Below are 13,068 nucleotides of genomic sequence, written 5' to 3' on the forward strand. Positions count from 1 at the left end.
TAGTTCATAATATTAACAGTCACATGGCACCCATCGCTGATGTCACTGCACTTCTTTTTCAGCGACTGTCAGGATAAAACGGCCCAGTCAGAGATTGAGGAATCCCTTTACAAAGAGCGGAAATTCATTGTGTTCGAAGGTTACCTGCGGCAGCTTCTTGAGACCTGCACAATGTGCGGGCAAGCAAAAACCCTTTACTTTAGCATAGTGGGAAGCCTTGTGACTGTGAAGGGGACATGCTCAATGCAGCATTCTTTCCTCTGGAAAAGCCAGCCACTGGTTGAAGGAAAGGCAGCAGGAATTGTCTTCCTGGCTGCAGGCATCTTGTTCTCTGGCTGCGGTATAGCTTCGGTTCTTCAGTTCCTGCAAGCCATCGGGATGCAAGGCATCACAGAGAGGACCTACTACAACTACCAACGGGCATATTGCTACCTGCCATAAATGAGGTTTGACAATAAGGATATCTTTCATACAACATTCAAGTCAAAGTATACGTTATTAACTCCATAACTAGATGTCGCATCCTTTCATGACAACTTGAAGGTACAATGCAACATATAAAACATATAAAATGTTGCATATATGCAACAGCGGAGGCATTGCAGTGCAATGCACCTGCTATTGTACATCTCTGTTGCCTTTGGCTACATGTTTAATAAACCAGCTGCGTGCTCTAGTACTGAAGGCATAATTTTTGCAATATATGTTTTTTTAGTAAATGTGCTGTGAGAAAAGTTAGAAGAAAAGCAGCATTTGAAACCTGCCCCCCTCATCCTAATATTCACTAAGGCAACCACATGACTGCAAGTTTGTAGCCTCTAAATTGAACATCTCCTTCTTTGCAGCTTTTTCAGCAAAGGCAAGCAGAACTTGTTAGTGAGCTTGGGACAACAACAGACCTGGCAGGGGATGGTCGCTCTGACTCCCCAGGCTACAGCGCAAAGTACATGACTTACAGTGTACTAGCTGGGGAGAATGGAGCCATTTTGCACACAGCACAAGTTCAAGTCGGTGAGGTAAGCCCGAGTCAGAACAATATAATGATTCTTTCCCAAATCAATTCTATGCTTGAATTTCCTGCCCTGCTTCAATGACTAAAGTGATGCTACACCCTAAACCTCAGCCAATAAAGAAGAGCACATGCAAGGCCTGTGAACAAGAAATTCAAACAAGGCACAGAACTGGTTTTAAAATCATAATTTCTAACCATTTTTATCATATGTTAACTACTGTTCACTTGTGCAGTCACCAGAGGTGCCAAACAGTGTTTCGATGGAGAAACAAGGCCTGATCAAGTGCTTGGCAGCAGTGGAAGACATGGGAATCGGCATTTCTTCACTGACTACAGGTACCACCCAATGTTCTTGCACATGTTAGTCTTCATTACAATAATATATATGTCAATGTCACTATGATTTCATCAAGTGTTTAGTCTGATTTATGGGGTCCAATAAACCAAATCAACTCTATAGCTATGAAAGGCGCCATACTAAAGAATTCAGAATAATTTGGACTGCCTGGGTTATTTAATGTGCCCTGAAGTAACCCAGATGCTTTCTGTTTATCCTCCACCGAAACAGGGCAGCTGCAGTTGGGAGTAAACACGACTCTCCTGGCTCTGTAAGTGGCAAGAATTAAACCAGCAGAATAAACATTTAGCTTGTCTTACTCTTGCAGATAGATACAAACTGGCACAATTTATAGCTGTGATTACACAAATAGTCTGAGATTAATGTACCATCATTAAAAAGTGCTGTGTTTACCTCTGCTCTTACCATTTTGAAAGGGCCTCACAGTTCCTTTTCTCCTTTTTCTTTCTTTTTTTTCTTCATAGACCGGCACCAAGCCATCAGGCGGTACTGCAGGACAAGCAGACCAGGCATGAAGCACTGGTTCGATGTCTGGCATATTGCTAAAGTATCGCAGTGTTTGTTCATTGTCGGTTTTTTCTCTTGTCATTTACCGAGTCGTTTTTTATTACTATCATGTCCTGGTGTTTTTTTTTTATGCAGTGTAATTTGGACTACTACCTATAAATGTTCCCACTGTGTGTTGAAAAAAGCGATGCATAAAATTATTCCTTGATCACACACCAACACATGCACTTCACTGGTTCATCGGCCTAACTTTTAACTGTGTTCTCTAATCTCATAGAGGGACGACGGGTAGCCGTAAAGGGGATCTCGCGCCTCTGTTAATCGTTAAGACGGGGTTTGTGACAATATCGAACAGACCAAAACTGCAGGACGGTATAACATATGCTAAAAAATTACAAACATTACAAAAAGGTTAATGAGCTGCAAGAATTCATCGGATTTGCCAACTTTAATAAAAATTCGTGGCACAGCTTGCATACTCTAGTGCAGTGCAAAAAACTGCTCCCCCCTCAAAAGAAATTGCACGAGTGCACTCAATTCTGCTTAGGTGCAGTAATGTGAAAGCACTGCGAATTATGTCACACTGCTTAAATTGGTCCGACATTACGCTAGCAAACCTCGGCCGCACTCGTCCAGATGGCGTATGTGTATGCCATATTTACCCAGGTTAAATGAAGGAGTGGTGCAGATGGAACTTCATGAAGATGACAATGCTCGCCGCACAGCTGAACACAATGCTGTAGTTTGAACTTGATGAAGAGAACGATGCTTACTGCACAGAATGAGAGTGTGATGCAAAGGGCATTGCTCGTACCGTAGACGGGTAATGCCTCAGCCCACACAACCAAAGCAGAAACCAGTGGAGGCCGTTTGGAACCGTCAAAGCCGACAGCCCACCATCACACACCCACGTAGCTGGTCGGAATGCTCTGCCCCAAGGCAGGTGACCTCTTCCCCTTGTATAAATGCTCCCTTCTTCTCTCCTTGCAAACTACATCATGGTCTTTTTTCTTTAAAGCTCTAAATTCTTCAGTTGTGTTCCTTGTTCCTGGTGCTCTGTTCTATATTGCCTTTTGTTTTCCTTTGACTATCCTGCATAGATGAATAAAATGTAAACACCCAACACTGGAAAAAGCGACCATGAAAAGAAGTCACAGAAGAGGAGATATGCGGATAGAAAAGCGACAGGAAAAACTAGAAACATATTCACAAATCTCAAAGAAACAAGATAACAAGCCAAGCTGTCGACAGAGTTCAGGGCCCAGGCTCCAGAAATTGCAAGAGAACAAGTTAAAAGCATCCTTATCAGCAGTGCCAAATGAATGAATTATGAAAGAACCTCCTGGCTCTATAAAATGCCAGAGGAATAAATATTAGAACAGGCAATGACAAGGTCTCCCAGCCCGTAAGTGATTCCTGCGGTACAGGCCCCAAAATGAGAAGCAGTGGCTACCGTAGCTGGCAGAATTCGTGTACCTATATTCACTGTGAATGGAGAGCGATGTAATGCACAGTTAGATACAGCTGATAATCAAGGAATAGGGGATTATGTCCAGGCATGACAGCTGGTGATAGCCGAGACAGCTAAAGTAAGGCTTTTAGAGCATTCGCTCTACTCCTCCCATGCACAAACCTCAAAGTGAATGCAATGTTGACTTTTAACTCTCACACTGTGCAGCAAACAATGTCATCTTTATAGCTCAGACATGAGAGCACTGAGCTATCACCACAACCTATCACACCTCGTAGTAAAACTAAAACACACCCTCGCACTGTACAGTAAACATCGCCTCCATCAATTTCTAACTGCAAGACATTTTCGCGCGCTACAGTGATCATCGTCTTAATGTTTCTTCTACTCCTTCTCCCTCATTAAACTTACGGAAATACACTATGCACATAGGCCACTTCACTAAAGACGGAAGCTGCAACCGTGCCAGACAGCCGGCCGAGACCATTGAACAAAGAGAGGCCAGACTAGCCCATTGCCAAAAAGCTGAGCAAGAGTGCAAGCGAGCCAAGATCGAAGCGGTAGCAGCAACTGTGACTGCGGCCGATGGCTAACGTGTCCTTGAACCAAATTTCATAACTTACTGCAGCTATTACTGCAGCTTGGAGATAAGAAATGTGACACTCTGCAAGCATATTCGACTGTAAATAAATTCAAATTAATAATTCAGATCAGCAAATGCAAGAACAAAAGTCGTGGTTTGATCTGTGCTTCGCCTGTATTACTCCACTGCTGGAATGGATGTATTCTGCGATCTGTTGTCCTGTATTCACGGTTAGGAGTATCAATAAACAAACCTTCAAGCACTCATTTCATTGTGTCAGTATTGAGCACTCACACACTCGGTATCAATCAAAACACAGAATGCTTGTGCTGCCTCAGCACAAGCATTCTGTGTTTTGATTTATTTTTTTTTTCTATAAAATTCTATTCCAAATAAATGAATGTTTATGGTAGATGCTTGGAATCATGTGCCCAAGCAGACTTGGCGATGCTTAGCATTGTCCTCCATTCTGGCTTGTTTTTGGATGTGTATATTTTTTTTTGCTAGGAATTGAACTTTCTTCCCAGGTTTTATTTTTCACTACCTAACAGTTCTACACCTTTCTTGATTACACATCTACAAGTTCTGGCACTTTAGAGAAATGGATGTATGTTCTTAAACAGTGCCACAAAACAGACACTCGACAAAGTGCATAACTTGGCCTTCATAAAATAGCATTCTCTATTTTTCCACCTTAAAAGTAAACACGCTTCCATGCACCACTCGAAGCAGTGCGCCTGGCACACGTGATAAGCCAGCATGCAGTGAAGCGACAATCACCTGAGATTAAAGGGGAGGGTTCCTGAATCCCACGTAGCTCGCCGACGGAAATTGACGACGAACCTGGCAAACGACACAGGCTGGCAGCACCACCCTGTTGCCTTCGCTCAGCCTGCCCCAAATCCACTTGGTAAACAAGAGGTAGGCTATGAAGCGGTGCTGCCTGAAAATACCACGCTTTACAGTAAACGGATCATACAAAAAAAAACAATGCGAATCTGTCACCCGACACTTCCGCACTACCTAGTTCACATCTCCGTCTTCATCCATATTCGCCCCTCCTCCTCTAGTGCAATGTGCACAGCCCAAAGGACTTCGGGCGTTAGGCACACGCTTTGGAACGCTGGGTGGCTCGTAATGTAGCCGCCGTCCTGCTGGCACACCACCAGCACCTCCGGCATGCTGCAGCAGCACATATCTTCTTCAGGTGCGGGCATGGTTTCGCAGCGGCCGCAGCGGCACCTGCGCATAAGTAAAATGTGAAAAGGCCCTGAAGCAAACACGAAACAGCATTTCGTGAAATAAGAAAGTTGTAATAACTTAAGTGCAGTGGAGCGCGCGCCACGGAACGCACCATGGTAGGCCGTCGTCTCCGTCGCCAGCGGGTGGTTCAGACGGGCCAGTCGATGGCGTGCTGCTGTCACTGCTGTCGTCGCTGTCTAGCGGATTACGAAACGGTGTGTAATTGTATGGATCGAAGTCCAGCTCGGCGGCGGCTTCACGCAGCGAAGCTTCCAGCTCGGGATCCATGCGATCCATGGCGACCGACACGCGAACCGCAAACACGAAGGGGAAGAAATCGGAGCACCACCGGAAGTAAACAAACCGAGAGTCGGTGGCGTCACTTCGTGACGCATTATGGGCGGTGCGTCGACCCAGACATTTTCTTTTTTTTTGGCCGGCGCATCGGCGTGTATGAGTTGAGGGTTACAGCGACAGGAGAGGAGGAACGTCATTTTTAATATGGAATATCTGGGTTATTAAAGATGTTAGCCTAAAATTTTTTTGCGCTTTGCTGACTAGTGAAGGGCGCCGACCGCTCCTGCGCCTTTCTTAAGCGCGGCTTCAAGCTTTCCATGGGCCCTTTAAAGGTGCGCACTCTCCCAGACATTCTTAGAGTAAGTGGGGGTAGCTTTTCCGGTCGCAAAGGAGATGCCCTCGACTTGCGTGGCAAGCTCAGTCGGAATTCAACTACCTTGTAGTGACAGAAGGGGGTGGCTGTTTGGTGCCCAGCTGTCGCCGGTTCAAGTCAGAGTAAGGGTCGGAGCCAGAAGTAACAAACAAAACAGTTTATGCACAGCAAGAGACGATACAAAGGAATACACAAGAACACTTGAAATGCACAGACGAGAGGTTCACAGAATAGAAACGCTAATCATGCAACTACAGAGGTATTCAAAATAACACAGAGGCTTTAAACCACGGATGAAACACGAGAGAGTCACCATAAACAAACACCAAATTGTTCACCGGGCTCCGTTGCAGTCCGTCGCCTCGAGAGTCACGATGTGCCCGCCATGCAAGACGAGCGCCGCTCTCTCGCAGGTCCGTGGGCTTGCCAACAGCGGGTGATCCCCGGGAGTCCAGTCGAAGTACTGGCGAACACGCCGCAACCACTGACTGACTGACTGACTCTCTTGACAAGCAGCGTGGCCTCAATAAATAGGGAGCGCCGCGTCAGTATGTTAAGACGCGCTAAGGCTAGCGCGCACACACACTTAGCGTCGCTGGTTAGAGCGCTCCCTTTTCCTCCTGTCGAGCCGCGCGTCGTCATTGGCCACAAGTAGAAAATTCTGGAGAGCTCTGGCACATTCCAGACTGGTGAACCACCGTCATCGCCGGGTGATGAGAAAGAGGGCGACGGCGACTCGCCCAAAGCTACGTGCTCTCTCGCGCGGGGAAGGAGGCTTTTCTCGAACATTGTGGAAGCCTCCATTAGGCGCTGCACGGGCCTCGCGCCGCGCCGGCTTAATAAAAATGTGCGCCTATTTCGTGACAGCGTTGCTCTTTCGATATCATAGATAGATGGAAAATTATATGCGTGCTTGGCGCATGCTTGGAATTTCAGGGCCTGATCTGATCTGATCCGATCGAGACAGACAGGCAGACGGACGGACGGATGAACAGACAGAGAGACAGATGGACGGACAGACAGACTAGAGCCAGGCAGCCAGGCAGCCAGGCAGCCAGGCAGCCAGGCAGCCAGGCAGCCAGGCAGCCAGGCAGCCAGGCAGCCAGGCAGCCAGGCAGCCAGGCAGCCAGGCAGCCAGGCAGCCAGGCAGCCAGGCAGCCAGGCAGCCAGGCAGCCAGGCAGCCAGGCAGCCAGGCAGCCAGGCAGCCAGGCAGCCAGGCAGGCAGGCAGCCAGGCAGGCAGGCAGGCAGGCAGGCAGGCAGGCAGGCAGCCAGGCAGGCAGGCAGGCAGGCAGCCAGGCAGCCAGGCAGCCAGGCAGCCAGGCAGCCAGGCAGGCAGCCAGGCAGGCAGGCAGGCAGGCAGGCAGGCAGGCAGGCAGGCAGGCAGGCAGGCAGGCAGGCAGGCAGGCAGGCAGGCAGGCAGGCAGGCAGGCAGGCAGGCAGGCAGGCAGGCAGGCAGGCAGGCAGGCAGGCAGGCAGGCAGGCAGGCAGGCAGGCAGGCAGGCAGGCAGGCAGGCAGGCAGGCAGGCAGGCAGGCAGGCAGGCAGGCAGGCAGGCAGGCAGGCAGGCAGGCAGGCAGGCAGGCAGGCAGGCAGGCAGGCAGGCAGGCAGGCAGGCAGGCAGGCAGGCAGGCAGGCAGGCAGGCAGGCAGGCAGGCAGGCAGGCAGGCAGGCAGGCAGGCAGGCAGGCAGGCAGGCAGGCAGGCAGGCAGGCAGGCAGGCAGGCAGGCAGGCAGGCAGGCAGGCAGGCAGGCAGGCAGGCAGGCAGGCAGGCAGGCAGGCAGGCAGGCAGGCAGGCAGGCAGGCAGGCAGGCAGGCAGGCAGGCAGGCAGGCAGGCAGGCAGGCAGGCAGGCAGGCAGGCAGGCAGGCAGGCAGGCAGGCAGGCAGGCAGGCAGGCAGGCAGGCAGGCAGGCAGGCAGGCAGGCAGGCAGGCAGGCAGGCAGGCAGGCAGGCAGGCAGGCAGGCAGGCAGGCAGGCAGGCAGGCAGGCAGGCAGGCAGGCAGGCAGGCAGGCAGGCAGGCAGGCAGGCAGGCAGGCAGGCAGGCAGGCAGGCAGGCAGGCAGGCAGGCAGGCAGGCAGGCAGGCAGGCAGGCAGGCAGGCAGGCAGGCAGGCAGGCAGGCAGGCAGGCAGGCAGGCAGGCAGGCAGGCAGGCAGGCAGGCAGGCAGGCAGGCAGGCAGGCAGGCAGGCAGGCAGGCAGGCAGGCAGGCAGGCAGGCAGGCAGGCAGGCAGGCAGGCAGGCAGGCAGGCAGGCAGGCAGGCAGGCAGGCAGGCAGGCAGGCAGGCAGGCAGGCAGGCAGGCAGGCAGGCAGGCAGGCAGGCAGGCAGGCAGGCAGGCAGGCAGGCAGGCAGGCAGGCAGGCAGGCAGGCAGGCAGGCAGGCAGGCAGGCAGGCAGGCAGGCAGGCAGGCAGGCAGGCAGGCAGGCAGGCAGGCAGGCAGGCAGGCAGGCAGGCAGGCAGGCAGGCAGGCAGGCAGGCAGGCAGGCAGGCAGGCAGGCAGGCAGGCAGGCAGGCAGGCAGGCAGGCAGGCAGGCAGGCAGGCAGGCAGGCAGGCAGGCAGGCAGGCAGGCAGGCAGGCAGGCAGGCAGGCAGGCAGGCAGGCAGGCAGGCAGGCAGGCAGGCAGGCAGGCAGGCAGGCAGGCAGGCAGGCAGGCAGGCAGGCAGGCAGGCAGGCAGGCAGGCAGGCAGGCAGGCAGGCAGGCAGGCAGGCAGGCAGGCAGGCAGGCAGGCAGGCAGGCAGGCAGGCAGGCAGGCAGGCAGGCAGGCAGGCAGGCAGGCAGGCAGGCAGGCAGGCAGGCAGGCAGGCAGGCAGGCAGGCAGGCAGGCAGGCAGGCAGGCAGGCAGGCAGGCAGGCAGGCAGGCAGGCAGGCAGGCAGGCAGGCAGGCAGGCAGGCAGGCAGGCAGGCAGGCAGGCAGGCAGGCAGGCAGGCAGGCAGGCAGGCAGGTAGGTAGGTAGGTAGGTAGGAAGGTAGGTAGGTCTTGCCATGCATTTTAGACTATGTTCGTGACCCTTTTTCTCATGATCGGCTTGCGTTAGAACATTAACAATGGTGGCATTGTAATCAGCAATGTTAGGCAGTGTTACTGAACTAGGATAATTTTTTTTGAAGGTTAGTTTTTTGTTATCGTTTTTTTACTGGACCCACCGAATTTTAGAGCCATAATCTGCAGTAAATAGCCTGTAAACAAAAATCGTCTGCAATAATATTTATAATCCTAGTTCATAGACTATCTGTAAAGTTTGCTCAATGTCTGGAAAATTTTATCTCCCTTGCGCCTGTAGTTTCTTAAAAAATAGGGTCAAATGCAGCAAAATTTGGTGTTTTGAGATAATTGGCTTTGAAGTGGAAGAAAGAGCTTTATTGCAATACAGGACTATAGAAACAAATTCTCATGCATTTTTTTCAATAGCCACCAGTCTGGTAGTCCCCTCCATCATCAACACTTTTTTTCTGCGCTAGCTGCCTTGTTTTCCGGGCCTCCTTAGTGACCAGTCGTGCAGCCCTCTCTGCAAAGTACAGTCGCCGCCGGTCAGCTTCGCGCAATCACTAGACTGTAAACCATCCTGGAGAAACTCTGAATGACCTCAGAATCTCGGCTCGAGCAATGCTGCCATCATTGAAAGTTAGCACAGCATCCATTGTCGCTATTTTCAGCATCTTGAGACCAAGAAAGACATTTTTAGGAGCACGCTCCCATACAACGTTGTTGAACGCCTCATTCGCGTTCTGTGTTTTTCCATGGAGACATTTCCGGAGAAGCTCAGGCTTTGAGAGCTGCTGAAACACCGCCTTCACTGCTTCAAGGACCGCTGCAAACGCGCAGACGCAGACGCGCACGTGGTGCAGACGCAGACGTGGTGGCCGCGGCGCCCGCTCCTGGGTTGTGTTGCGGAGAATTGGCGTCATTGCAGATCGACTTATGCCGCTTTCCGTAGAAGAGACGTTTTTTAAAGCACTTCTTTGGCTTTGTCATTGCATTACCGCTAAATAACCAGCACAAAGGTATAAACAGTATGCCCGCGGAAACACGCCGAAACACGAGCAAAATGCCGCGCGTTGCGAGTAATTCAGCTGCGTCTTAGGATTCATTTGGCTAACTGAAGTATGCTAGCTAGGTTTTCACTGTTTCCAGATGAGTGACTGCCATCCCGCTAAACGTGACAAAAAATAGGCGCTGAAAAAGAAATTTTTGTTTAGCTTAGGAAAGGCACAGATCCCGAGCATATGTCAAAGGGGGTGTGGCTGGATGGTGCCTAGGTTTCGAAAAATGTTGATTTTGAGGTAAATATTTCGCGTGCGCGCAAATGAAAGACTGGGCTATGTTAAGGAAAGAATAAAGATTTTAAATTACACAAACACAAAAAATCGATTTTTTTCGGAAATTTTGCCTACCCTGTTCCCTTAAACAGCACATTGCCGCTGAATGCTTACAAGAACATGGCCTTTAGACGTTCAAAGTACATTCCGAGCAATCTTAAAATGGGTCTTTGTTCTTCATGTAAGTGTACTTCAGGATTTATTTTATTTATTGAACTCGAAATGTGTTCCGCTTGAAGCTGGGCCAAGATATGCAGCTTAATAATGAAAATAGCCAGAACTTCAAGTTACTTCCTAAATTTTGCAGAGTTCCCCTATTTCTGCTGTAGCTACAAGCTTAAAGACACAGTAAATTATATGTAAACCGTAAAGCACACCACATAAGGGCTACAAAGGCGTTAGGCTTTATGCGGAGAAGAAATATTTGCTATTCCTTAGTTCTCGGTTGCGTGTGTATGGCTCATTTCAAAACCGAGCTTTCCTAGTACGTCATATACATTTTCTAAACAGCATCAAAGTGCATATTCGGGGAAATTGCTCCACTGAGTACGAAATTGCTCTATCCGTCAGCACCTAAGGACGTCAGGACGTCAAAACTGGTGATGCTATTCAAGAGCATTAGGAAATCCTTTACATGAAAAAAAAAAAAGAAAAACAGAAAATTGCTGAGCGAGTGACGATCCGATGCCCTTTCAGCTGGAATCTGGGCGAGCTGCATCAGCTCATATATAGCGTTAATTATTCGCGATCATTTCATAAGCTCTTGCGCTACTTCTTATCTTGGTATGGAGAGTAATCACGCATTTACGATACATTAACTTTGATGTAATTAGGACCATCAATTGGCATGGGTAATTAGCGCAACAAAGCCGCACTACGCACATCTCTACTACTACGACCTAATGGTAGCACAGTTCCATGTCCCTGTCATTCAGGATTCCACTAAGCACCTGGGGCTACTTATTAAAACCCTTTCCAAGCACGAACCAGTAATAATGCACCTGATGGCCTCGACGATCAACGGCCCATGCCAACTCACTGTTGAAGTTATGATGACAGGTATGCGAAACAGGGCTATTCAAAACTATTATGCGTTGCCTGGACTCATTGCCAGGGTGAGTGGGCAGACAGCTGTGTTGCCCCCAGCCAGCCCCAAAGGTACCACGCAGGATATACGAGGCCTCAGCCCTCGGCACTTCAGTGTAGAGTGACTTGGGAGTACCATAACTGTCAGGTGCTCACGTATTACGCTGAGCAGACCCCGAAACGCTCTGTGGGGGCAAATAGTCAGCATGCCTGCGCCTAGATCACAAAGGTCTGACGCAGGCTATTTATGGGCTGCGTTCAGTGCAACACACTGCTAAAGCAATGCCCTCCCCCTCTTGGCTGCCGCGGATTGCCCTATTGTGAACCCACAGCAGCTGTGTACATGCAAAAATCTAGCATGAGCGCGTCTAGCTCTCAAGCCCTCGAACAGAGAGCTCAGCAGTGGGCTCCACAGCAGTTAAGCGGGGACAGAACACTAAACAGGCTGCCCAATCAATGCCTGCTTTGTTGCCATGTGACGATAAGAGAGCCTATAGCATTCCCACATACAGGGCGTCTCTGTCTACCACTTTAAATAAGACGGCTACGTGTACACGGGCATTTTCGAGAGTGCAATTTGGACTCCCGTGTCATAACGTCTGGATCATTGTCATAAACTGCTCATATAAAAGCGGCAATGCACAGTACTGAAAGGCCTAGGAGCATCTTTGCTTTTCCACCTAGCCTACACGTTAGTGCACCAAAATATTTATTCTGTTAAGATCGGTCAGTTCGTGCACACTACGCGTGTGTCCAAGCGTCGGCCTGTGAAAAATAAGAGAAGGAAATGAGGATAATAACGAAGCATTTCTTTACTAGCAAGAAGGAACACAAGAACTATGAAATAAGTAGCATAATTTGAAAATACTTTGCAGTTATTATCAATCCACGAAGAATTTTACGTCTTTGACAATTTTTTGCGGTTTCCGCCGATATTACCGCCGGATTCTTCCGAACTCCTCACCTGCAGTTGGCTTTTAACATTTGTGTACCATAAAACACTTACTTTCAATCTCCTTCTAGAGAGCTTGCGAAGGGCCACGTTCTGGCTAAAGCTGAAGCCATGGGTAGCGATTGAGGGTTCTTGCAGAGCTTCCGCCCTCGCTGTCGATTCGATCACGTACCAAGTAAATCTCGCGGATGAAGGGGCCACTCCCCAATTGAATTACAGGCAACATTAATAACCTAGTGTGTAATGGGTGAGACAGTCATCGATATCGCTCAGTTTGTAATAGCACCGGATGCGACATTCAGAGGTCGTGGGTTTCTTTCTCACCACCAGCGCGTTGTGTTCCCTTCTACTTTGTATTTGAATAAATTTCTTCTTAAAAGGATGCAGTACTATTCCACGTGAAATAGATAATAAATAGCCTAAGATTTCATTGGCCTCACTGAGTGTAAGCTTCTATCAGTAGGGAGTCACAATGACTCCCTCACACAAGATAATACCACAGGCGCTTACGCGAACTGTTTATTCAGATGAAAGCAGCTGACATACGTAGCCGTCTTAGATAATATGCACGCGTACACGGTATTAAAGCAAAGACATCGATCTCGTCAAAGCAGGCGTGGCGGAAATGTTTGCTGAGCCTATTAGGAAAACACCTATGTGCCACGCATACACATCGAACCTGCTTTTTTGGTATAGAAGGCATCTAGAGTTTCACAAGCTGTCTGATGTCTGCCTTTACGGAGAATTCGCACATCTCAGAACCATGATGCACAATTGGAGAAAGACCAACAGTGCAAAACAAGTCGCTCACCCTCATGTTTTCAGTGTCTTTTGCATGTTCCCTAAGTCGGTCGTTCATGCATTATGCTG

The 13,068-nt window shown here is 49.8% G+C and overlaps 1 protein-coding gene across 1 annotated transcript in view; it reads left to right on the top strand.

Annotated features, from left to right (window-relative positions):
• The window catches only part of LOC146193484 (uncharacterized), a 39,689-nt gene extending 27,365 nt beyond the window's left edge, over nt 1-12,324 (top strand). The window contains exons 3-5 of the mRNA XM_084600564.1: nt 6,872-7,162; nt 7,892-8,073; nt 12,270-12,324. Coding sequence (XP_084456690.1) covers nt 6,872-7,162; nt 7,892-8,073; nt 12,270-12,324 — 528 coding nt within the window. The remainder of the gene's footprint in view (nt 1-6,871; nt 7,163-7,891; nt 8,074-12,269) is intronic.
• Nucleotides 12,325-13,068: the final 744 nt, after the last annotated feature.

The sequence above is a fragment of the Amblyomma maculatum genome, chromosome 4, assembly GCF_055883805.1.
Source record: "Amblyomma maculatum isolate TAMU_Amacu chromosome 4, ASM5588380v1, whole genome shotgun sequence".
NCBI lineage: Eukaryota > Metazoa > Arthropoda > Arachnida > Ixodida > Ixodidae > Amblyomma > Amblyomma maculatum.